Raw genomic sequence first — 27,870 nt, 5'->3', positions numbered from 1 at the left:
AGGTTGTTAGACTTACGGGCTCTTACTTGTCTCTTATGGATTAAATAGCAAATGAGGCTTTAAATCAACTGATTATTATAAGTTTTTAAAAGTTTACAGATCAGTAGTTTCTTGGGAATGAAGAAGATGGTAAATATATGTTCAGTTCTCAGTGGTCTAGGAACTATTTCCAAACTAGTGTTAATTTTGTTCATTTCATGATCTGGTAATTTCAACTTTTTCAAGCATTTTCTCAATGTTTTAACTGCATTCTGCTATCACATCCATTAAAAGGGGTTAGAGATAAGGAGGGTGGTTGTACTAGTAGAAAGACTGTATCAAGGCCTGAAAGATTTTGATGTTCAAAGGAAGTTCACTTGTCTAGTGTGAATTGAAGCTGAAGAGGAGCCAAACTGTGGAAGGGCTTGTATGTGTTCACGTTTTATTTTAAGGCCAAGGGCAGTGGGAAGCCCTTTAATGGCTTTAAATTGGGGGAGCGACTTGATTTTGTTCACTTTAATAAAGGATCTGACTTTGGATAAAGAAATGATTGGATGGGATAAAAGTGGAAGCTGGGAAATCAGTTAGGAAGACTATTGCTCCTGTTCACCAATATATCTATATTGGTGACTTGCAGTAATAATAATAACCTTCTTACTCCACTGACTCCTCCTTCAAAAACTTGTTTAGATTTTCTCTAATTCTTTTACTTACGATTTAAATCTCTAACCTGATTTTGGTCTTTTTCATTTGTTTGTTTCAGCTATATATAGATTTTTATTTGACAAGATAGGTAACATTATTATTTTATTCATTAAGGGTGCTAGTATGAATTTCTTTATAGCTAGTATGACTTTATGGAGGATTTATTTATCCTTACTATCTATTAATGAGTTTATATGGCTGCTCTTAATATCAAACTGATGACTAGTGAGCACTTTTTATGATGTCCGTATACTCACTTTTTATTCGTTACTCATCTTTTTACCTTCTAAATTTAGTCTAAGACAAAAGTTACTTTTTTTAGAGGTATTAAAATATTTTTTTTTCTTTTAAATAAAGAACATTGCTAAAGATAAAAATTCCCTGGTCTTGGTAATTTTCTGATTATTTATCTATTCCTGCCTTTCCACTTACCTTACTGAAGAAATTAGAATGAACCTTAACTGAAGTTCAGAAATATCTAATGATTTCAGAGTTTCTCTCTTTTTCTACTTCCAGTGTTTCATTTTGAAAATTAAACCTCTCACTTTTCTTTTCAAGTTGAGGTTAAAATATTTCTCAGATTTTGAAAATATGACTTTTTCACTATTTCTGCTTAGTACCTAAGGGTCAAAGTGCCTGACACAGTGTGTGCCAACACTATACATTTGTTGAATGCAGATGATGCTCTCTTTGTGGGAAAGACATAGTATCCTATAAGATTTCATTTAACATGTCACCAAAATAGACATTTAAGTATCTTGTCAGGATGAAAGGGGTAGAAGAGTGGAAGTTTCTCATTTGTAAATGGAAAAACATCGGGCTCCTATTTTTCCTGATCTTTGTTTAATTGGAAATAAAAGCATAATATGCTAATTAGACTGGACATCCTTCCAGGCAACCTTCTGGATGAAGTTGGGGCTGAGGCAAGCCACCGTGGCTGTGAGGGCTGAGCCCCTTGCACGAATTTCATGCATTGGGCCTCTAGTCTATCTATACTAATAATCCTACCTAATAAAATAGTAATATGCAAATTGACCGCACCTTCGCTATGCCCAAGCCACGCCCACCAGCCAAAGCCACACCCACCAGCCAATCAGGGCGAGTATGCAAATTGCCCAACAAAGATGGCGGTTAATTTGCATATGCTAAGGGAGGGAGGAGTGAAGACTGAAGACAACTTAGAAGGAAGAGGGAGGAAAAGCCTGGGCGGGGCAGAGCGGGGCGGGATGGAGCGGGGCAGGCAGCAGCGGCGTGTGAGTGCAGGCGTGGCTGCCGCAACGGCGGCGGCGGCGGCAGTGCACGCAGCCGCAGTGGCCGCTTGCAGGATTCTTCCTGCAAATGGGCTACTAGTCTATACTAATAAAAGGGTAATAGGCTAATTAGACCGGACGTCTTCTGGACGACCTTCCCGTCAAAGCCGGGCCCTGGTGAAGCCGGGGGCCCCGCCCCTGGTCACCTGTGACTGCGGCTGCAGCCTGGGCAAAGCCACCCGGGTCCCGGATTGTGAGAGGCATGTCCGACTGCCGGTTTATAAATAAATTGGCAGTTGGACATCCCCCGAGGGGTCCCGGATTGGAGAGGGTGCAGGCCGGGCTGAGGGACCCGTTCCTCCCCCCACCCCATGCACGAATTTCATGCATCAGGCCTCTAGTAATATTATAAGAAGCTTTCTTATATTGATTAAATTGAGAAGAAAGCAGGCCTTTTCTTGCAACCATTACCTTTCCCCTATTTTTAATAATTAAAAAGGCACAGGGTAGTTGAGGTCTGGAAATATGCCAGGTTTTCTTGGACTGTCCTAGAAAATAATCTTCAATCTGGTCCCAGGTGTTAGTTAATTGAATCAGAAATTTTGAGTGTTGTGATTTGCTCTTTTGCTGGCTCCTATATACATATAGTAGAGGCTTGGTGCACAAATTCGTACATGGGTGGGGTCTGGCTGGCCTGCCCAGATTGGGGCCAATTGGGGCCAGGGCTGGCTGGGGTATGGGCCGCAGGCAGTTGGCGGGCTGGCCCCGCCCCTGATTGGGGTTGGGGGGCCAATGGGGTGGTGGTGGCAGCTGGGGTAGGGGCCGTGGGCAGTTGGTCGGCTGGCCCCGCCCCTGATCAGAGTGGGGGTGCTGATTGGGGGCAGGGCTGGCTTGGGGGCAGGGCTGTGGGCCGTTGGCCAGCTGGCCCCTCCTCCTGGTCTAACTCCCGGTCGAGGGGACAGTTTGCATATTAGCCTTTTATTATATAGGATTCTTGCTTTATGTATTCAGAAAAGTGAAGTTCTTTGCTAATTGATAATACAAATCAGTGCTTTGTTCTGAACTATAAGTCAAATATACCAACCTGATGTAAATTTCTACCCAAACAGATGTCAGGTCATTCCTTAGGAGGATGAGGATGGTTACCTTTAAAAATGAATGCTCTCTGGATTCTGATGCCTTCATACTGTATTTTCTTTGCCTGTGTGTCAGTGTGTCTATGTCTCTGACTTTTAAAGAAAATTTTCTTTCTTTTGGAAGAATACATTACAAAGGGTGTCTTTTGTTATTTAGTAGTTTAGTAACTGAGTGCAGGTAGTTAGCATCTTTATTGAATAAGCCTGTGTAGAGAGTACCTTCTGTATTTAGTGAAGAGTTTAAGAAAGAAGGTCCTCTAAAAGTTTTGCTAATACAGAAATACACCTTTTTGTATTAGAGTCTATCTACAATTAAGTAGATTAAGAAATAGGCAAATTGTAAGGAATTTATTTAAAGGAGGCTGGGCTGCTTGCCTCTTTTATAAGAGAAAATTTTACCATTACAAAGTTTGTGCTCTCTTTGGAACTCTAAAACTTTATGTTGAGGCTTGTTAAGAAAGAGGTTTGGAAAAATGAGCAACTTATATATTTTTTTCACATCTTGGTCTGTATAAAAGTAGATACATACTTATTTTGGAACTATGTACATGGGGAAAATTAGTCAGTTATGAGTTAACAATGTTGAAATACATTTAAGATGGTTATCTTAGTAATTTGTCAGGAATGAACATTAGGAGTCCTTAAATATCCAGTAGTTAAATGTTGACTTCTAAGTACTTTTACTCTTATTCCACACGCACATGCATACACTGTATCTAGTGTTACAACATACATTTATCTTCTTAGTTTATTCTATATTAAGTTTTGTTTTTAGTTTATAGTACTTGGTCTAGATCAGTGGTCAGCAAACCGCAGCTCGCGAGCCACATGCGGCTCTTTGGCCCCTTGAGTGTGGCTCTTCCACAAAATACCACGTGCGGGCGTGCACGTACAGTGCAATTGAAACTTGGTGGCCCATGTGCAGAAGTAGGTTTTCGGCCTGGGTGAGTCTATTTTGAAGAAGTGGTGTTAGAACACTCAAGGGGCCAAAGAGCCGCATGTGGCTTGCGAGCCGGGGTTTGCTGACTACTGGTCTAGATGGACAGAATCTTGCACTATTTTGTCAGAATGATAGTAAGTACTAGATACAGAATTTAACAGGCCAGGCAAAAAAATATTCCTGGAAAGAATGCCAGAAAGTGTTGTGTTTTCCTTCAGAAGTGATTGTTTGGTGGTAGGAAGGTGCTTAGTTTAAAAAAAATTAGATTGACAGGGCCTAAAATGGTGCATTGCCATGTAGAAGTTTTATTTGAAAATTTATTCTGCTTACTCATATTTCTAACCTGTTTATCAGAAGTCTTTTGGGATATTGTGGACTTTACTTTTTTTGCTAATGCTTAAAAACAACCCAGAGCAGCCAGATAGGAAAGGTGACTTGTGTTCTATGATCTGTATTGATATAGAAAATATATGATACAGAAGACATATGATGTGTTTATAGTTGCAATAGAAACAAATTATTAAAATGAGTTATTTCAGTTATTACATAATACAAAAGTAATAAACAAGAATTTTAATTTTTTCTTTCCTAATACAAAGAATTTTATTCCTAGTATTGTAAATATGATCAAGGCTATTGGTGATTTTCAAAATAAAGCTAGTTAAGTGATTCTGTCTGTTATTTAACTAGAGGCCCAGTGCATAAAATTCGTGCACTGGTGGGTGGGGGGGGCGGGCAGGCGGGAGTCCCTTAGCTCAGCCTGCGACTTCTCGCAGTTTGGGACTCCTTGGGGGATGTCCGCCTGCCGGCTTAGGCCCGATCCTGCTGTTTGGCCTAAACTGGCAGTCAGACATCCCTCTTGCAATCTGGTACTGCTGGCTCCTAACTGCTCGTCTACCTGCAGATTGCCCCTAACCACCTCTGTCTGCCTGATCTCCTCTAACCACTCTGTCTGCCTGCAGATTGCCCCTAACTGCCTTTGCCTGCCGGCCTGATGCCCCCAACTGCCCTCCCCTGCCGGCCTGATCGCCCCTAACCGCCTCTGCCTCAGCCCCTGCCACTGTGGCTTTGTCCAGAAGGACGTCTGGAAGATGTCTGGTCTAATTAGCATATTACCCTTTTATTAGTATAGATTCCCTATGCTGTACTTTACATACCTGTGACTATTTTTGTAACTGGCAATTTATATTTCTTAATCCCTTCACCTTTTTTACCCATCCCTCCTACTTCCTCCCACCTGGCAACCATGACTTTGTTCTCTGTATCTATGAGTTTTAAACCAAATCACTTTTATCTTTTACTTTCTTATACTCGGAGAGACCAAATGAGGGACTATGCAAAGAAAAAACTTGATCTCTGTATTCTAATTTGCCATTCCTCTTGATACCTGTGGCCATCTGGTTAGCATGTACTAGTAGACCTTTGGTTTTTATTGGGTAGTTAGTATGACTTACTGGGTTTCTTTCCATTCCAACAGTTTACTCATTGTTTTTTTTTTTAAAAAAATATTTTTATTGATTTTTTTACAGAGAGGAAGGGAGAGGGATAGAGAGCCAGAAACATCGATGAGAGAGAAACACCCATCAGCTGCCTCCTGCACACCCCCTACCCGGGATGTGCCCACAACCAAGACACATGCCCCCGACTGGAATCGAACCTGGGACCCCTCAGTCCGCAGGCCGACACTCCACCCACTGAGCCAAACCGGTCAGGGTTCACTGTTTTCAAATTAATCTTAAAAATACTTCTATTTTTTTTAACTTAAAAAAAAAACTTTATTGTTGAAAGTATTACAAATGTTCCCTTTTTTCTCTCATTGACCCCTTATAGCCTGCCCCCCCACCCTTCTTTCTTTTAACTTTTGATGTCTTGCAGACCTATCTAGATTATATCCAGTATTGAAGAATATAGACTTCTTATGTTTAGTAAGAAGTCTTCTCACAATATTCACAACCTTGTTTGGTTATGGCATTCCCTGCCTTTGTTTACCTTAACTCTGTCTCTCCTTCATAGCCCTTAGTCCCATTTCCTCTATAAAGTCTTCCCTTTCTTCTTTGTCCCTGAGAATTGATTTAATGCACATTTATTGAGTTCCTGTACTGTTCCAGGCACTGGTTGTACAGAGCTTTGTATCAGGGCTTTGTTTAGAAGCTCTTAGTCTAATGGAGGTTCTAGGTTTTTATCTTAAAATTCTTACAGCATTTATTTATAGCCCTTATCTTGGTGTTTTAATCTATAGTACAAGTATATAATCAGCTTTTTATGTGTAAATATACTATATAAAGCAAAGTTTTCTCTGAAAGATTATTTGTCAGAAAAAGAGTCATTATATATTTGAGTCCTTAGAAAGTTTTCATATTTGAGACTCTCTCTTTCAGTAATTTTATTTTGAATAAAAATACAGTGTTTGGAGGACACAGACAATCTTGAAATGATGCCAGTCAGTGCTAGTTTTGAATGTTTATGGAGGTTTCTAGAGGAAATAGGTAGAAGGGGATAAAAAGTTTTAACAAATAAATTGTTCATGGGGGTTGGTGGCTTAGTATCATAATTTGTTGTAAACTATTTACAAAGGTTGTAAAAAAATTTAAAAGCTCATTTTTAAAATCAATATTTTAAGTAGGTACTTTCATATACTTATAGAACAATGAAAAAACCACTCTCAGTACTATGTGTTGGATATTTGTGGCTTTGAAAAACATTCTCAGTGACCATATTCTATATGACTTCAAAAGGTATTGCTTCTTAAAAAATTTTAAACAGAAGTAATGATTATTCACACTTTGATACTTTTAGACATCTCAAAAGAAAGTAATGAGATGACACTTGTTGAAAGATGTATGTGAAGTTTGAACAAAATCGTTTTGTAAAATTTTTGTGCTTTGATTTTAAAAACATTTATAAAACTAAATTAATGAATTAAAATAAGTATACACTGGGCTGTTTCATATACATGTACAAAGGTTTATATTTCAATTTGGTCAAAAAAATTTACATATCTTCTCATTGGGGGAAAATTGGGGAATCCTTCATGGTGAACTAATAAAATGCTGTTTATATTTACTTATTTTAGGGTTTCTTGGTGCCATGAAGGATTGTACTATACCAGACTTTCCCAATTACTTAATTTACCTAAAATTATTCTTTAATATACTGTTTTTGATATTGTTTTACTTTTTATTTATAGTATAAAATGTTTTGGATTAATAGCATCATTCAGTTTGATCTTCCTTCCATAGCTGATTCTCTTTGGACATGTGTTCTACCTGTAAGTGGCAGGAAGCAATGACATGTAAAAGGGAATATTTTTTCAAGTAGAACTAAGTTGTCTATGGGAGTAATAAGTTTAGGGAAGGCATTCAGTTGCATGCCTGTTTATATTATACTAGAGGCCCGGTGCACGAAATTCATGCACGGAGGGGGGTTGTCCCTCAGCCCAGCCTGTACCCTATCCAATCTGGGACCCCTGGAGGGATGTCCGACTGCCCGGGATTGGGCCTAACCGGGCAGTCGGACATCCCTCTCACAATCCAGGACTGCTGGCTCCCAACTGCTTGCCTGCCTGCCTTCCTGATTGCCCCTAACCGCTTCTGCCTGCCAGCCTGATCACCCCCTAACCATTCTGCTGCCAGCCTGTTTGCCCCCAACTTCCCTCCTCTGCCAGCCTGGTCACCCCTAACTGCCCTCTCCTGCAGGGTTGATCACCTCCAACTGCCCTCCCTTGCAGGCCTGGTCCCTCTCAACTGCCCTCCCTTGCAGGCAGGGTGCCTCCCAACTGCCCTCTCCTGCTGGCCATCTTGTGGTGGCCATCTTGTGTCCACATGGGGGCAGGATCTTTGACCACATGGGGGCAGCTATATTGTGTGTTGCAGTGATGATCAATCTGCATATTACTCTTTTATTAGATAGGATAGAGGCCTGGTACAGGGGTGGGGGCCAGCTGGTTTGCCCTGAAGGGTGTCCCTGATCAGGGTGGGGTTCCCTTGGGGCGTGGGGTGGCCTGAGCGAGGGGCCTGTGGTGGTTTGCAGGCCGCCCACGCCCCCTGGCAACGCAAGCGGAGGCCCTGGTATCTGGAATTTATTTTCCTTTACAATTGAAACTTTGTAGCCTGGAGTGGAGCCAAGCCTGGGGCTCCCACCGTGGCCGGCAGCCATTTGTGTTGGGGTTATAATTGAAACTTTGTAGCCTTAAGCGGAGGCCTGGGCCCGGCCAGGGTGTGCGGAAAGCTTTGCTTCGCCTGTTGCCGGGTGCAACCCTGGCCTGCTCTCTCAAGCTCCATTCTGCCGCCATTTCTGTTTGAATTTGTTTACCTTCTATAATTGAAACTTTGTAGCTTGAGTGGAGGCTTAGGCCTGGCTAGGGCAGGCGGAAAGCTTGGCTTCTTCTGTTACCTAGGAAACCTTGCTCTCTGTGGCTGTAGCCATCTTGGTTGAGTTAATTTGCATACTCGCTCTGATTGGATGGTGGGCGTGGCTCGTGGGCGTCGCTTGTGGGTGTGTCCGAGGTATGGTCAATTTGCATATTTGTCTATTATTAGGTAGGATTCTCAATGCCTTGTTGATAGTTTCATACAGCATTAGAATACTTTTTCAGAAGTCAGACTCAGATTTATAAGTTGTCCAGACAATTCTTTTCTTTTTGTTTAATGTTGGCTGTATATGTAAGAAAATTGTGAGGGGGTAAGGCTGGTCACAGGGCTGTGAAAAACATTGTCATCTTAATTAGAAAAAAAATGAATGCAATTCTTAATTGTAAAATATATTTTAATTCCATCTACCTTTTTCAGAGGATGGGGAGAAGTAGTAGTTGGTAAGTTTTTTATTTAGTTGTTACATTGAGTTTTTATTCATTAATTATTGTTTGTGTTGGGAGGGCAAATAAATAGTCTTGGACCCAATGGCATTCTGACATGTAAAAGGACATATATAGACAGGCAATTAAAAACAATGAATAAATATAAAATAAAATTTTTTATATTGTAAGTAGTGTGCATTTTGGGGGAAGGAAAAGTCCTGATTAAAGAACTTCTTAGAATTTTGTTATATCTACCTTGAAAAAAGCATGAAATTGTCACATATGTGAGAGCTGGGCTCTTAGGAACTACTAGAATGATGATAGATAGCAAAGGGAGGGCATTCATGAAAAAGACTTGAACCATGTCCCATTGCTCCAGCATCATTTATTGAAAAGGCTCTCTTTCCTCCATTGAATTGCTTTTGATAATTTGTCAAAATTAATTGGGCATATTTGTATGGATCTGTTTCTGGATTCTCTTTCTGTTTCATTGATCTTGTGTCTGTCCTGCCAGTACCACACTGTCATGCTCACTACAGCTATATGGTAAGCCTTAACATCAGAAAGAATTATTTCTCCTGCTTCATTCTTCTTCCTCAAACATTTTTAGAATAAATTCATTTATGTTTAAAAGGAAATTGCTGAGATTTTGATATGAACTGCATTAAACCTAATAGGTTTAATCCAGTTCATATAAAAATTTAGAGAAAATTGACATCTTTATGTTGAATTATCAATCCATGAACACAGCATGTCTTTCCAAGTATTTGTCTTTGATTTCTCCCATCAACATTTTATAATCTTCATTATATACATCCTATAAATGTTCTCTTAAGTTATATTTAAGTATTTTATTTTCTTAGGAGCAACTTTAACTGGTATTGCATTTTTAATTTCAGTTTCATTTCTTCATTCTGTCAGTAGATAGAAATGTAATTGAGTTTTGTGTATTGATCTTGTAACCTGTGGTCTTAGTGAACTCACTAGTTCTAGCATTATTTTGTTTTAAGATTCCTTGGGACTTTTTAGATAGACAGTTGTGCAATCTGAAAATAGAAACATTTTATATCTTCTTTCCCAGTCAGTATTCCCTTCCTTTTTTTTTTTTCTTGCCTTATTGCAATAGCTAGAACTTAATACATTGTTGGATTGTTTGCTAAAATTTTGTTGAAGACTTTTACATCTAAGTTAATGAGAGATACTAGTCTGTATTACTTACTCCTTTTTTTGTACTATCTTTATCTGTCTTTGGTATCAAGATAATACTGGCCTCATAAAATTAGTTGTGAAGTAATCCCTCTCTGTTACTGGAAGAGATTGTATAAAAATTAGTGTTGGTGTTTTATTTTAATACTTCATGCTTTTTAAAAAACAAAAAGGTTGTCCTCAGATCTAGTCACATTAGATGAAATTTACTTTTTCCTCATAGGGGGAATATTTTAGATTTGAATATGACTTTTGCAGGCCTATTTTATGGCCATATAGTCTACCAAATTTCAGGCCGTTTGTATTGCCTTTTTTTTTTTAATGACAGGAAAAACAAAGGTCAGTACTAGTCATTGATGCATAGGCAGCGCTTGTTAAGTAGAGCAATATCTAATTTAAGTCTGATGCTGGATTCCTTGACTAGACTTACTGATTTACTATAAATGGGCTGAGTGTGAATTATAAAACTATGAAATTATTCATAATATTAATTATGGAATTACAGAAATTGAATCAGATGTGGAAACAAGGTAGGGTCACAAAGATTTTCCATCTGTTCTTTTCTAGAAATTTCATAATTTTAGGTCTATGATTTGCTTAGAATTAATTTTTGCATATGGAGTGAGAGATGAGATCATTTTTGTTTTTTGCATATAGATGTCTAATTGTTCTAGCATCAGTTGTTGAAAAGACTGTTTTCTCTAGTGACATTTATTGGCTGTATATCAATTGGTCATATATGTGTGGGTCTATTTCTGGATTCTTTATTTGTCTCACTGGTGCATGTGTCTGTTTTCTAACTAAAATTGCACTGTCATAATTGCTGAAGCTTTATAGTAAGTCTTAAAATCAGGTTGTCTGAATTCTCTTTGGTACCTTTTTTTCAGAATTATTTTGGGTATTTCTGTTTCCTTGCTTTCCCATGTAACACAAAAGATAATTTCTCTAAAGTTAGTTACAGTGAAAAATCTGAAACCATTAATGAACTTCTTGTCCTCTGTACCATTAAACTGTATTGGGCTATCTTGAACATTGAATAGATTTTTCCCCTTGAATGTTTTTGTAACATAACACATAATTCATTTGAAAAGCATTGGTTTTCTGAATTATATAGACCTTTTAAATATTGGCGCATTTCGTTATTCAATATTTAAATGTAACATTTGTTAATATCACTGGTTTCATCAGAAAGTCCTTTATGTGTTGGGAAGGTGGCATGCTAATTAATGGTGGTGGATACAGATTTTCAAAAATTCTTAATTTTGTGTGAAAACTCAAATTTTTGATGCATACTGTCAGTTATTTTTCTTGAAGTAACTGGTTTACTTGATTCACTTTTGAGACTCTACCAGATATCCATGTCTGAGATAACCATGGTTGGTTTATTTCACAACTCAATCATGCAAGGGCTTTTTCTTGAGGCAACCATTTTCAGTATGCAGCAGAAGTGCCTTAGTTCCTATTTTGTCACACAGAATATTGAACTCTACTCAAAGGTTAAGATTTAATAAAATGAACAATTTTACTGCTTTTCATCAAGGACATTCTTTAGTAAAGTGAAACTGGTCTTTTCCAGAGAAATCTTGTGATATATGTACTCACTTTCTATTATTATGTTTATTATACTTAAAATGCAGTGATTGACCTGGGAACCTATGCCTAATGTTATAACACTAGGAAGATAGTAAATTATTGACATTTTCAGAAGATCTGAAGATAGTATATTGGGAGACAATCTTTTATTTTAAGAGCGAATGCAGTTACATTAAGTTGTTGTTTTATTATCTTATAGGTGCTATACTTGGTAGATCAGAAACTCAGGAGTGTATTTTCTATAATGCTAATTGGGAAAGAGATAAAACCAATCGAACTGGTGTTGAACTCTGTTATGGTGACAAAGATAAACGGAGACATTGTTTTGCTACCTGGAAGAATATTTCTGGTTCCATTGAAATAGTGAAGCAAGGTTGTTGGCTGGATGATATCAACTGCTATGACAGGTAAGGAAACATTTCCTTTTTTATGATAGCATGGGATAATTTTTAAAAGGGAAAGATCAATGCATGTATTTTTCACTTTATTTCTTTTTTTGTAAACATGGGATTATGAAGACCATTATAACGCTAGAGGCCTGGTGCACAAATTCGTGCATGGGTGGGGTCCCTCTGCCTGGCTGGCGATCGGGCTGGTCAGGGTCGTCTCGCCCAGTCCCAATTGGGGCCGGTGGCTGGGGAGGGACTGTGAGAGGGCTCCCAGGTGTGTCCAGCCCTGTCTCACCCAGTCCCGATCAGCCAGACCCCAGCAGCAAGATAACCTACCGGTCGGAGCATCTGCCCCCTGGTGGTCAGTGCACATCATAGCAACTGGTTGGTCAACTCTCTGTCAGACATTTAGCATATTAGGCTTTTATATATAGAGATTCTCTAATGACAAGATATGTATTTTAAAGTAATAAAATAAATGTGACATGTTTATATTTTATCTTTGATATACTTTGAATAAATGACCAAGTAGTGAGAAATATAGATGAGAACTATTTCTTTCCTTATATTGTTAGGATTATAAATGTGTGTGTTTTTAAATGACAATTTTAAGGAAAAAGGATTTTTAAAATTGCTTTAAAAGAGAATATATCTGTTGAAAATCTATTCTCAAGGAGATGGAAACTTAATCATAGTATTTAATTTGCTTTTAGGTTTCTTTTTTATGTATGTGGAAGAAATTGATTTTACTACATTTTTTCCTTTTTTTTTCTTGCAAAGTAGGCCTTTGTTCTTTATCCCAAGAGACATTTTAACTTGATGTTCAGAATGACATCAGAACTAACACAGTCCTCATAGAAAACTACATTTTATTTAAAAGATCTTGTTTAAATTGTTTTATTCTATATTGACAATGAAATACAGTGGACATGTAATTGACTGTCAGTGATCTTTCTGTGAGGAGTCCCATAGATGTTGGGCTGATCAATTAAACTGCCTGGATTTTTTCATGGTGGGTGGGTGCTGATGACTGGCAGAGGCTGCAAAGTCCTAGATAACCGGACTTTTTGGAGCCAAAAACTGATATACTCGTGGGACACTAGATACTTCCTCTTCGCTTTTAGGTTTCTCTTCTGTGGTTGATTGGCTATATGTGATTAACAGCAAAGTGCATTGAATAAGACCATACAAATTGAATTAGCTCTACTTTTTATTAAAATAGTTGTTTTGGTGTATATGTATTATTTACGATATACTTCTAAATCTGTGAGTTTTCAAGGGATTATTTCTCTATAATTATATATTTAAGCTGCATTTCAATTATTAGCCTTTCTATTAGAAGAGGTGATCATTAAATAATATTTGCTATTATGAAAGGTAAGTAGGGCCACTAAGAAAACAGTATAGAGGTTCCTAAAAAAAATTAAAAGTTGAACTACCTTACATTTCAGCAATTCTACTTCTGGATATTTATCCAAAAATGAAAACACCAACTGAAAAATATACATGCACCTTTATGTTTATGGTAGCATTATTTATAATAGGAAGATGTGGAAGCAGTATAATTGTCCACTGATAGATGAACGGATAAAGAAAGTGTATGTCATTAAAATATATATTACATGCATAATATATATAATATGTAATATATAAAACATATAATATTCTATTGTATGCATGTAAATCAGCCATAAAAAGGAAGGAAATCTTGCTATTTGAAACTACATGGATAAATCTTAATGGCATTATGCTAAGTGAAATAAGTCAGAGAAAAAAAAACCTTATGATGTCATTTATATATGAATCAAAAAGACAAACCAAAATTCATAGATACAGCGTGGTTGTAAGAGGCTGAGAGGGAGGGAGGGTGAAATAGGTGAAAGGGGAGAAATGGTGCAAACTTCCAGTTATAAAACAAATTAGTCCTGGCATGTAATGTACAGCATGGTGACTATAGTTAAAAATATTGCATTGTGTATTTGAAAGTTGCAAAGAGGGTAGACCTTAAAAGTTCTCATCACATGGAAAAAATTTGTATCGCTGTGGTGATGGATGTTAACTAACCTTATTGTGGTGATCATTTCACAGTCTATACAAATATATTACTAGAAGCCCAGTGCACGAAATTTGTGCATGGGGTGGGGGGGGTCCCCTCAGCCCAGCCTGCACCCTCTCCAATCCGGGACCCCTTGGGGGGTGTCTGACTGCCAGTTTAAACCGGCAGTCAGACATCCCTCTCACAATCCTGGACCGCTGGCTTCTAACCACTCACCTGCCTGCCAGCCTGATGGCCCCTAACTGCCCCCCCTGTCAGCCTGATCACCCCTAACTGCCCCCCTGCCAGCCTGATCACCCCTAACTGCCTTTGCCTGCTGGCCTGATCGCCCCTCACTGTCCCCCTTGCCGGCTGGTTGCCCCTAACTGCCCCCCTACTGGCCTGATCACCCCTAACTGCCTCTGTCTGCCAGCCTGATTGCCCCCAACTGCCTCCCCCACCGGTCTGGTTGCTCCCAACTGCCCCCCACCCCACCCCCCCTGCCGGCCTGGTTGCCCCACGCAGCCTGCTGTTCGGTAGTTTGGTTGCCCCACGCAGCCTGCTGCTCAGTCGTTTGGTCGTCCCTCACTAACCCCCCTGCTGGCCTGGTTGCCCCACACAGCCTGCTGCTCAGTCATTTGGTCATCCCTCACTAACCCCCCTGCTGGCCTGGTTGCCCCACACAGCCTGCTGCTCAGTCATTTGGTCATCCCTCACTAACCCCACTGCTGGCCTGGTTGCTCCACACAGCCTATTCGGTCGTCCATTAGATTGCGATGGTCGCTTAGGCTTTTATTATTATAGATTATGTTTCATACCTGAAAAATATACAATGTTATATGTTAATTATGTATCAATTTTATTTTTTTTAAAAGGTAGGTAGAAAGAAGTTGGGGGGAAAGAGATTTGGGAATCATCTTTATCCAAAACTATCTTTCATTAATTAGTTGATATCAAGGATTTTTGGTGTTTTTGTGTGTGTGTGTGTTTTTTGTAATAAAAAGATACTGTGCTTCTCATCTAAAACCAGTATTGGTGGAGGTTAAACTTGGCTTGATAATGGGGTGCGGGTTGTTCAGTGCAAATGCTTGTTCTTACAGGGATAATTACGCACCAACTCTGTTTCTAGGGATTAGATGCTAACTTAAAAAGTATGTGAAATTTTGTTTTTATGCTCCAAATTTGATTAAAAAACAGATAATAAGGATAATAAGAAAAGTAGGAGAAAGGAAAAGAAGATTAAAGAAATGTCAAAGTATGGAGGAAAAGAGTAATGAAAAGAAAAATGAAATTGGATGGCAAAAAGTAATTAGGCTAGGTTAATTTACTTCCCATAATTTGAGGCATGGTTCTAAATACTAAATATTAAATTTATTTATATATATATGTGTATATATATGTATGTATGTGTGTGTATATATATATATATATATATATATATAAATTCTTTTGCTAAATTGTTAACAATTTAGCTTTCATTTATCTTTTACTTTCTACTAAATAGATGTTGGTATCAATTACATTTTAAAGTTAGATTTTTTAAAGACTGCATTCTACCTGAAATATCTTGGGCTTTTCATTATAAAGTTAAATTCAACCTATTATTTTAATAGTTATCCTTAAAGTTCATTTTATTTGTAACATGTCTTTAAATCTGCCTGATGTTTGTTAGCAATATTTAAATGTTTGATTTTTTAAAAAAGAAAGAATAGGTACAGTGGTCCTTCCTTAGCTGCAGTTTTGCTTTGTTTTTTAATATATTTTTATTGATTTCAGAGAGGAAGGGAGAGAGAGAGAGATAGAAACATCAGTGATGAGAGTGAATCATTGATCTGCTGCCTCCTGCATGCCCCTACTGGGGATCGAGCCTGCAACCCGTGCATGTGCCCTTGATCGGAATTGAACCTGGGACCCTTCTGTCTGCAGGCCGACGCTCTATCCACTGAAGCAAACCAGCTGGGGCTGCTTTCCGTGGTTTCAGTTACCTATGGGAATTAAGAGTGTCATTTTTGGGCCCCAAAATATTGCATGGAAAATTCCAGAAATAACTTGATATTGTGCACAGTTTTGAGTGTTGTAAAGAAATCTCGTGCTGTCCTACCCACAACTGGAATCATCCTTTTGTTCAGTGTATGCAGGTTGTATATGTTACCTGCTCATTAGTCACTTAGGTGTTTTGATTATCAGAGAGAGAGAGAGACCACTATTATATAACTTCTATTACAGTATATTGTTATAATTGTTCTATTTTATTAGTTAGTTGTTGTTGTTAACCTCATATTGTGCCTAACTTATAAATTAAACTGTATCATAGGTATGAATATATAGGAAAAAACAGTGTATGTAGGGTTCAGCACTATCCTCGGTTTCAAGCATCCCCTGGGGTCTTGAAACTTTTCCCCTGTGGATAGGTGGGGGGAACTACTGTATAGCTGTTTCTTAGTGATTGATTACGATTTGTTCTACAGGCTAGTTTCTGATCTTTTCAGTAACTTAGGTTCTCTATAGAAGGCTGCCTCCGCCTTCCCCTCCAGATCAACCTAACTTGAATCAGTTTTTGAGTTACTAGGTTCTATGTTTGTTGTTACATATTGTTCTTGTTGCTTATCTTAAGCCTGTTCATTGTGTTCAGGGTATTTAAATCTGCTACTACAAAAAAAGGCACTTAATTCCCAAGGCCTGATTTGTCTCTAATATTGAGATATATTCTATTGTGAGGAATGAACTTGCATCACTTTGTATTGGTGTATTTGAGTGTATACATACGTATTTATATGTACACAGATATAGTTTTATATATAGTGTTCAGTGTTTGTATTCCTGAAATGGGAAAGCTATATTTCTTGTGAGAAAAAGCACTACTAGACCAAATTTCTTCATTGGCTTAGGTTCCTCTTTCAGTTTTCTAATAATTAAACAACAGAAAGATGGTTGATTTAGATTGATCATTAAAAACCGAGTTAAAGCAATAGTCTCAATGAGCCAATGTGATTGTTATAAAATCGGCTGTTTATTTTATTCTGATTTAGTAACAGGATTCCAAGAACAGTTTTGAATTTTAAGAATTGACCATTGGATATTAATAAAAATCTTAAAGTTGACTATAAATGACTTAGTATTTTATCTCTGAGAAGAACTTGAGAAAAATACCTGTTGTAGATTCAGTATAATAATGTTGATTTTCATTATTTCTCTTTGTTTGCAGGACTGATTGTATAGAGAAAAAAGACAGCCCTGAAGTATATTTTTGTTGCTGTGAGGGCAATATGTGTAATGAAAGGTTTTCTTATTTTCCGGAGATGGAAGTCACACAGCGTAAGTTCACAGGGAAAATGCCTAGGTCTGTTTAGTAGATGGAAAACGAAGTATATTCGTGTTAATAGAATAATTTACTCCTACCTCTCCTACTTTTATTTTTCTCTTAAAATTTGATGCTACAATAAATACTTATTATAGAATTTTGTAGACCAAATCTGAATTGTTCTTTTCCTTCCCTTTCCACAGCTACTTCAAATCCAGTTACACCTAAGCCACCCTATTACAACATCTTGCTCTACTCCTTGGTGCCACTTATGTTAATTGCAGGGATCGTTATCTGTGCATTTTGGGTGTATAGACATCATAAGATGGCCTACCCTCCTGTACTTGTTCCTACTCAAGTAAGTTATTGTCTCATACTTAGTGCTGTTTTAACTTGCATATTTTAAAGGAGTATTACTGTGATAAAATCCACCAGTTTGTTGCAATTCATTTTCCTTTAGAGTTAATTTTTGAATATTTTTACACTTGATCTTAGCCAAAAGGCCAAGAAGCAATTAAATATTTTTTATCATGGAAAAATATAGCTAATTTTGCAAACTTACTAATTTGCTATGTCCTGAACTTTTCTCACTTGAGTAGACGAGATTGAAGGGTTTCCCCATTCCTGTTTTTCTTGTCATTATAATACTTTACAGTGTGAGATTCACCCTGCTTTGTTTATTATGGTGTAACTGATGATGGAGAAAGGAAAACAACCCTTTTTTCCCCCTTCTATTCTCTCCTCCATTCCCAAATTTTTGTGCCTTTTTTTAAGACTACTTGCCAAAATATCCTTCTAACCATGGATAGGGACCCCTTAAGGTAACCAGGAAAATGTGGAAAAGAGAGGTTTCACAAAGGCTTCAGGAAGATATATTACTAAAAATGTTGTTTGGGGGAATTTCTCATCATGTATTGTTGGCAGTTCCAAATATATTTTTGTTTGCAAAATAAAAAAAAACTTTTTTTTTAATGTCCTTGATTCTCACTTCTCTGAGCCAGAATATGTCTGAAAATATAGCTGTGGTGGGTAGCCAGATTAAATGCATGAAATTTTCCTTATTCTCTATCATGTAGACAGTTGGCTCTTGTCCAGTGCTTTATAAGGACTTATAAATAGTTGATATTCTACAGGCTGAGCAAAGGTGATAACTTTTGGTTATATTTGCTTGAGACATTTTTAAACTCTAGTTTTTACTGTTTTAACTCTTAAGATCAGATTACCTCAGCCTCTGGATCTCTTTGTTTAACTTTGTTTCTCTAACACAGTAGGATTAATGGTTAAACTCGATAGAAGAAAATGGTAAAGCCCTATAATTTAATGACCAAAACAACTTCTTCTCTTTAAGCTTTATTTATATAACATATTTCTTTCTCAGTACTTGCTGCAATCTGTTAGCATTAGATCATTGATCCCCATAATCTTTGTAAAATGTGTATATGGAGGAATAAACCTGAGGTTAAATACTTGGTTCAATTAGGTAAACACACTATTTTGTACAGCTGAAATATTTAAACTTTTAGACATTAGTAATCAAGTTGTGAGTCAATATAAAATAATCCCTAAAAAGTATTTTATAATAAAAAATGTTAGTGTCCAGTAAATACATGTAGTTTAATCCATAAGGCCATAGGATGATACACTTTATCTTCTGTTGGTGGTAACTATTTTAATAATAAATACCTAAATTTAGAAGAGAGAGCATTTATCTTTATTATTATAGTGGTGTCCAAATGTACCTTACTTACATTTGTGGTGTGATAGAAACTAACTGAAAACTACATTTAAAAACAACTTTGTTGTTTCTTAGTAAAACTATAAGAATAATAATGTAATCTTATAGATAATATTGATTTATATACAATGTTGATAGGAAAGTATGGTTGAACATTTTTTTAAAAGGGCTTGATATAATATATTAGGCTACTTTAGAAATGCTAATTAATTCCAGGGTTTAAGGAAAGATGCAGTTATTATTCATAAATAACTAAGAGCCAGGTATCTTTAATAGTATTCATCTCTGTGGGTTTTAGATATTTGTTGCCATGGTTAATGTTATTGTACTCATTTATTTATACTTGCATTGTTCTGTGGTGAATTTGAATAAATTGTATGAATTACTGAAAAATAAGGAATGAGTTGGAAGGTTTTTGATGGAATGATCTGGAATGGTCAACCTTTGTTATGAAAAATAAAAGACATGCCTGACGTTATGCTTTCCTTCTGTCATAAACTGTGCTGTGGAAAAGGAGCATTGTCATCAGTGTGGTATTTCTCTTGTGTCAACTTCACAGTGTCTCAGAAATTGTAGTACCACTCTTTCAGTCTCATTTTGGGTGAGAAAATTATGTAAACTAGTTCTGCAAGATGACTTAGGGGCCATCTTGTTACAAAATACTCAGTTTTATCTATTTAAAAATAATTACTGAAAATTACATCAAGCATTTATTGAACATTTAGAGTGTATCAGAATACTGGTAAGTTATGTATATGTAGAAATACATAATTTAGATAAGAATATATAAAACTATATAAGATATATAATTTTCCCTCCATGATTTCCAACTTGTGACTGGTATATGAAGATCATTTTTAGAATATCACAATGCATTTTTGTTTAAAAATAAAAATTCCTGAACCACACCCCTAAAAGTATAGAATGGGGCCTAGGATATTATCTTTCTAATAAGTTTCCCAGGTGATTTTGGTGACAGCCAGGTATGGAAAGCACTGATTTGATTTTACTCACAGGATTGTTTATATAGTTTAATCCCTACTTTATAGATAAAGAAATTGAGACATAGCAAAGCTCACAACTATTGGAGCTGGAATCTAAACCAAGGACTCCGACAACTAAAGCTTTGCTCTTATTGCTTACGCTGTTCTGCTTCTCATTTTCCACAGAACAGTTGCCTCAGGGGTTTCAGATAATTCTAAACATTCCTGCCATCTCAGAATCATTCTATAGGCCATTTTATTTTCCTACTTTGGGATGTTGAATAACAAGCAATAAAACAATAAAAATGAGCAATAACATGATCACATCATCTCTAATAGGACAAAAGGAAAAATAAACGTCATATTCATGTTTTCCATTAAAAATTTTTAACACATTTTAGAATAGGGTTTATGAACTTTGATTGGGTTGTAGGTAAAGATTCTTGTGTGTCTGAGTTGGTAGTGCCAGTACCTACTTGGTATTCAAGACTTTTTTGAGGGAGAGAAGTAGGTAGAGGAGACATGCTACACATTTGAAATCTTAAAGTGACTTCTGTATTTCATCCCATATTCATGTCCCCATATTCCAAGTTTAATTCCAAGACCAGTTAGAAAAATATCTTACATGCTTGTTGTGGATTTCTAGACCATTCTTTCTCTAAATTCTTTAAAACTTTTAGACAATGATGTAAAATTTGTCATTCATTTTCTTAGGGAAACTTTTCCTTAGAGCTTTGGCTAAAGGCTGGTTTGTGGATTAACTGCTCTGTTGTAAGATGTTAGTGGTGATATCTTTTCATGATGATACTTATTGATGAGTCATTCCTACAGTAAGAACTATACTTGAAGATTTACAGGGATTCTCAACAGAGCAAAAATCTGTGCTGATAAAGTTACATATACTGTGCTCATTCATTGATCTGATCTTTTATTCTCCTTGGGGAAAAAAGATCAATCCTATGGGATATACTGGAGAACTGAGATATCAACATACATCTTCTTGCTAAGCTACTACTATGTGACATTGTTTCATGGTATCACTGTCTTCCCAGTCATCCTGAATGAAAGCCTTGGAGACAAGTGCTTCTCCTACTCTTGGCTCTGTGCATTCACTGTTCATCCCTTCTGATCCTATTGTAGTTCAGGACATTATGGCTTCCAGTGCTAAGATTATTTCTATAATCTTGTAGCTGGTCTTCTTGCTTCCAGTTTTCTCTCTTCATCTGTACTAATGCTGTAGAATACTTGTCTGATTATGTTACTTCTGTGCTTTAAAGCTATTTGAGAGTTTTCAAATGATCAGTACAAAATATACAAAGTTTGGAGCATAACGTGTGGTCTTCTACACTTTGTCTGCCTTTTTCTCCTAATGCAACCTAAGCCATCCATCATATCCATCTAGAATGGTATTAGTTATGTGCCTTCCTTGAGGGAATTGAGAAAATAGTGCTCAAGTCAGTTTCAGTTTTCTGTGATGCAGATGAGTGACCCCGGTTGAGAAAGGCTCTAGTCATTTGTATATGTGTCATTCTCACACTTGATCTTAAGCTCCTTGAAGATAACGTGTGTTTGTATCACTACTGTATCTCACACAGTATTTGCATGTAATAACTATTCTGTAAGTGATGAATTGCTAAATTGACTTTATTGTATTTAGAGTTATACTAAGATGATAATGCACTATGCCCAGGGATTCATTTAATAAACATTTAGGTGCTCTAGGGCTTTGCTTTAAGATGAATCTTAAGGCCGTATTTCTTAGGGGTAAAATAAGTTGAAGTCTTCCAGGCTTTTATGAGAATGCCATTATTCAATTCTTTATTTAATCACAATCTTAAAGCATTCTTTTAATTTCTATCACCTATATCACTTTTCTTTTGCCTGTGTTGAAACTGTCTTTCCACATGTAAAAAGAGCCTTTTAATAATCTTTAGTGAGTAAACTGATCATGAACTGGTTTTTCTAGTGTCAGTGAGTCATGAATGTGATGGAATTGATGCATTCACTCTATTATTAAGAAGTCTTAATGTGGTTTCAATAAAACTATTTGCATCACTTTCATAATCATGTGAGCTTAAGTTTCTTGCTTATAAGATCTTTATTTGTGCTGATAAAAAATACCACTTGATAAGAAAATGCATTTTAGGGACTAGAAATTAACCTGCCTTTAACAAGATAAGAAGTTAGCTTCTTGTTAAATTTTTAGAGGCTATATAAACAGCACTATAGTATTGTAACACTAATACTTTTTAAATGACATTGGTCTCTTCAGTTCTTATGTCATGACATTTTTGTCTAGGTTTTGGTCTGATAAGGACTAAAAGCTTTCACATGTTTGAGATACCTAGTTGGGCACACAGAATAATCCAATTGACCTTAATATTAAAGTAATCATAGGTTGTCCTTTCATGCTATGTCAAATTACTGTGCACTGAGAAACCAAGCCATCTTTGAAATGCTTTGTAGGATTTTCCTGTTGAACATGAATCTATATATGTACTCATTTAAAGTTAATAAGATACTGAAAGGGGCAGCATATAATCATTCAAACAAGTCAGTTTAGGGAAGTATGTTCCTTCTTTATTTGGGAGGATGTATGGGGCACTTACTAAATTTCATTAAGTATTTTATATGCTAATATTAAGTAATACCTGCAAAATAAATATTACATCTATAGAAGCATATCTTGAAATAGATTGACTGCTTATTAAATGCTTGGAGTTTATGAACACATCTCTTGCTTTTTCTCTATCTCTTGCTTTCTCTTTTAAAAATTGTCTTCTATTTAAAATAAGTGCTTACTTGTAACAAGACAAATTATACAGATAAAAGTCTGTGTGTTCCCCCCACCCCCCAAAAAAAGGGGGAAAAATCATTTGTTCTTCCTCTCTTTTTTTAATCAGTTTTCTGAAATAACCAATTCTAATAGGCAGGTGTATATCCTTTGACACCTTGAATCTCATTTGTTTGAGTATATGCTTTCCCCCCTATTTTTTAAACTGTAAAATGTTATTCCACGATGTATACTAAGGACAGCTTTTCAGCTCAGTACTTCTAATCGATCTCATTCTGATTAAATGATGTTGTTTTTAGATGAAATGTAGTGGAACTTTAATGTGTGCTCTTAAAATACCAAAATTTGTTGTATTATTCGCTTAGAGTTTGTGTTAGGTTTCTGATAAGAGCAGGAACCTACATTCCACAATGTTTTCACTTTATTATTTTAGCATGCTTAAAATATGATTATATAATGCTGTTGTTTTATGCTTGAAGATATATATATATATATATATATATATATATATATATATATATATATTTGGGGGGGTACATGCTTTAGAAGTAGTACAGGGCTATTACAAATGTCTCTTCCTTCTGTGTTCCACCTTTGTGTGTGATTGTTTTTATATTGGTAACCTAAATTACAACTTACTTTTATATATACTTCTATACTAATTGTGGAAAAAGTGTCATAAATTATCCATAGACATGCATCTTGAAAAAAAATTACTCTCATTAGGCATATGTAAGCTATTTCACTTACAAATACACAGATAGGCCCACTTGGAGATTGGATGAAATCCTGTGTTCAAAAGCAAAAGGAAGGGAAGGGAAGAAGGGGAAATAAAAAAAACGCTGTATCAAAAGCTTAAAGTAAGTTAAAGCTACACATTAAAATTAAAGCACCTTGTTTTTAAGACTGACTTTCATTTAAATTAAAAAATGTTGAGTTCAGTTTTTCTTTGGCCTATGGAGAACCCAGTCTGCCACTTTACAAATGGGACTGATGCATGTAGACCAGAGGGCATTATTCCTCCTTGCCAGGCAAGGAGATGGTAGATAGGAAGAAGTAAGTTTGCTTTTCTCTCTATTCTTTATTTCCAGGACCTCATCCTGGATCTGTTTCTTCACTCCTAGCTACTTCATTGCTGTCAAACCTTTTTCTATTAATTTGAGATTATAAAAATGAAAAAAAAGTTTGTTTATTAGTGAAAGCTGTTCATATCAGATAGGCTGGGAGGTATGCAAGTTTGTTTGTTTTGTTTTTTGTTTAACCACTCACCTAATGCTTGAGGGCCCATTGTGTGCCAGGCACTATGCTGTATGTGCAGTGGTAAGTAGCACCAGGACAGTGCTTGCTAGTAGCCCTTTTGGAGCCCACAGTTAATACGTAGATGAACGAAAAGTAGGTTGGTTGATTGGTTGTTTGACTTTACAGTTTGGAAATGAAGGATATAGAGAGTAAGAAGGGAGTTGCTTCAATAACTTTGGGCAATGATAGAGGAAAGGAGAAATACCTGATTCTAGCTCTGTAGTGATTAGGAGAAGAGCCACATCTGGGGTGCTCAATTAATGTTAAGTCCTCAATAAGTGTTAGCTATTATTGCTAACAAAATAACAACTTCAAAATTGTACTCAAAATGAATCATTGTCATTGAAACCATTGTAGGTACATGTCAATACTTTGAGATTAATTTAGTGTAATAAAAGATTTCATTTTGACTCAAGTACTATACAGAGCACTTACGATGAACTCATTTAATCTTTCAACATCCCATGATTAGGGTCAGGGGTCCTCAAACTTTTTAAACAGGGGGCCAGTTCACTGTCCCTCAGACCGTTGGAGGGCCGGACTATAGTTTAAAAAAACTATGAACAAATTCCTATGCACACTGCACATATCTTATTTTGAAGTAAAAAAACAAAACGGCAAAAACACCCGCATGTGGCCCGCGGGCCGTAGTTTGAGGATGCCTGATTTAGGTCCTGTTTTAAATCCATTTTATAGAATAAGAAAACCAAGACAAAGGTAGGTAAATAAGTTGGCCTAGAGTCAGTTTGCTTATTGGCAAAAATGCTTGTGCATTTATATCCAAGGATTAAATACATTGAATTAATTTTAATTTAATGGCTTATTTCTGTAAATAATGTGGGGTTCATAAAAAACTAAAATAGGGTGAGGGTAAGGATCAGAGTACATAAATTACATTTTAAAAAGTTTTTATAGTGAGCATATGTAGACTTAAAGATAAACATAACCACTTTACCATATCACAATATATTAATGTATAGCATGGTCCTTTTCCTTTTTTCAGCCTAACTTGCAGAATACACGTGCTGAAATGAACAAAAAAATTTTCATACCAGTAAAATCTGATGCTACTGAGCAGTAACCAAAAGGAGAATGGGCATCCCTACATCTCTTTCAGACTTTTAACCTCAGGGCTGGCTACCCTAAGGAACTAACAACTTCTTAGGGAACGTGTTCAGAATTCTAATTTCATCCACCTTGGTCTGTTTTTGCTTTGCTTTCAGAAGGATTAGATGAGAGAAACTGTAGGAAGTAGGAGTTGATATATCACAAGAATTTTGAAACTCTATTTGGATTGGAATCATGGCTGTGCATTTGACAGTATCCTTATTATTGAATCTGTTAATGTATAATGTCTTGCTTTCCTTAGCTCAGAAACATTTGTCCTCATACACACACTGTGTTATTTCTTTATAGATTCTATTTCTATCTACTTGGCAATAGTCTTTTTATAATTAGCGATTGTAAAGTTTCTTAGAATGTAAGATAATTAGATGACTAAGAGGAGATAAACTTAGAATTTATCAGTTTTCAAATACTTGGGTAGGGGCTTCTTAATTCCTGATAGTTCTAAGAAGTTTTTGAGTAGGGGAAAATGTATATATATATCATATATATTTATAGTATGTAAATGAACCTAAATCCCTATTTCTAGGAAGATTTCTTTGTATTCCAGTTTTGTATATCTAACTGGCTACTAAATGTCTCCACCTAGATGTCTCTAAGCACTTAACATTCAAGGATAGTGCTCTCTCTCAAACCTGTTTCTTAGTAAATGGAACCAATAACCATTTGGTTGCGCAAGTCAGAAATGTAGGATGGGTCCTAATGTTGTTTTTGTACCTTATCTTTTTTCCCCCCTCTCTCTTTATTGATTAAGATATTATATATGTGTCCTTATCTCTCCCCACCCCCCACTCATGCCCTCACCCCCCTGGTGTCTGTGTCCATTGGTTAGGCTTATATGCATGCATACAAGTCCTTTGGTTGATCTCTCCCCCTTACCCCCACCCTCCCCTACCTTCCCTCTGAGGTTTGACGGTCTGATCAATGCTTCTCTGTCTCAGGATCTGTTTTTGTTCATCAGTTTATATTCCATAAATGAGTGAGATCGTGTGATATTTATCTTTCTCTAATTGGCTTATTTTGCTTAGCATAATGCTCTCTCTTATCTTCCTAGCTCTAATACTTATTCCATTCTCAAGGATCCTCTTCTCAGGAAGATCTTCTCTTATTTAATTTGCCAGTTTAAGTCAGGTTTCTCCTTACAGGTGCTCAAGATACTGAATTCCTTTTTTTTGTTCTTTATAATTATGCATTTATGAGTGTAATCTTTGATTAGTTTAGTCTTTTTTACCTACACTATAGTAAGCGTCACCAGAGCCTGGATAGTCAGTGCCTGGCACAAACTAGGCACTCAGTAAAGATTTGTTGAATCATAGAGAAGTACTGTTCATTCCTTTCCGATGTTTGACAGTTAATTTTTTTCCCCTTAAGGTAGTCTTTTGTAAAAGAATTTTATTCAGCAAACCTAATTATTTGACATTAATGTGCTTATTTGGTTTTCACTGCTATCTCCAGTTATAGTTAGTGACATTCAAGTTCCATTTTCCATGTTGTGAATCCAGGCTGTTTTGTTTGGTTCCTTTCTATATATTTATGTATTTTGGTGAATCTATTTTTTTTGGATTCTGTTTGGACCCTTTTATTTTATAACGTTGATACATTGAGGCTTGTTCTTGGTGTCTCTTGTTTAGTTTGCATCATTCTATAGTTTATTCTAATGTGTACATTGAATAAGTTTATACTTTTTGATAAGGTTCATGAATGGCACCTGCTTGCACAATGTTATTACAGTGGCATCTTTATCTCTGAAAGCACCTGTATGAAAACAAAACCTGAGAGATGCTTAAACCTTGGGAAGCTATAGTCTAGTTATTCATGTGGCATGTATTTCTTACAAGGAATGAATTTTACTCTGGAGTACTGATAAGATGTTTTAATAGTAGGATTAGTTAAGCCAATAAAGGCATGTATTTCTTACAAGGAATGAATTTTACTCTGGAGTACTGATAAGATGTTTTAGTAGTAGGATTAGCTAAGCCTTTTAGATGAATTATAAATAATCCTGAATTGTCACAGGAAAAAATTAAGAAGGCAAAAATCTAGTTAAGCAACTGGTATAGATAAATGAGCTGTCAAATCTTTTTTCGTTGTTGCTATTTTTCTCTGTAGAAATATTGGAAACTGGAGAATATGATCAGTGATTGGAGGGATGCATAGCCTTCCTTTACACTGGTGACAGTATTTCTCTTAATTTTAAATTTGGGCCCTTGCCTCTTTTGTGATGACTAGGGCATTGAAAATCTTGTTCTCTATGAGTGTCCTCAGATTGAAAAGTATGTATGGATACTTGTTCTCAGGGCCACCACTGCTTGAATTCTTTACTGTTGCTGTGGCTAGGGAAGTAGAATAGTAGTAGGCCTGGTCTGTCACTCTTTCTATTTAATTCTGACCTTCTTAGTCTTCCCTTTTCTTCTTTTTTTTTACCCTATTGTATTGTTGCACACATTCACATTGGCACCGGAAACAATTTTCTGTCTCACTGTTATGCTTCTACTGCCTTCGATGAAAGGGATGTTCAGGAAGTAAGAGATTCTAGAGATTCTGAAGATAACTGTCTGAGAGTGTGGTCTGAGCTATATAGTGCTGCTCCTACAAATGTTGTTAA

At 36.5% G+C, this 27,870-nt stretch overlaps 1 protein-coding gene across 1 annotated transcript in view; it reads left to right on the top strand.

Annotated features, from left to right (window-relative positions):
• ACVR2A (activin A receptor type 2A) overlaps positions 1–27,870 on the top strand; it is a 98,532-nt gene that overhangs the window by 43,999 nt on the left and 26,663 nt on the right. The window contains exons 2-4 of the mRNA XM_079783245.1: positions 11,804–12,011; positions 17,234–17,343; positions 17,533–17,687. Coding sequence (XP_079639371.1) covers positions 11,804–12,011; positions 17,234–17,343; positions 17,533–17,687 — 473 coding nt within the window. The remainder of the gene's footprint in view (positions 1–11,803; positions 12,012–17,233; positions 17,344–17,532; positions 17,688–27,870) is intronic.

Source organism: Cnephaeus nilssonii (assembly GCF_951640355.1).
Source record: "Cnephaeus nilssonii genome assembly, chromosome: 10".
NCBI lineage: Eukaryota > Metazoa > Chordata > Mammalia > Chiroptera > Vespertilionidae > Cnephaeus > Cnephaeus nilssonii.
Note: the sequence above shows the minus strand (reverse complement) of the source record. Positions and strands in the feature narration are given on the sequence as shown.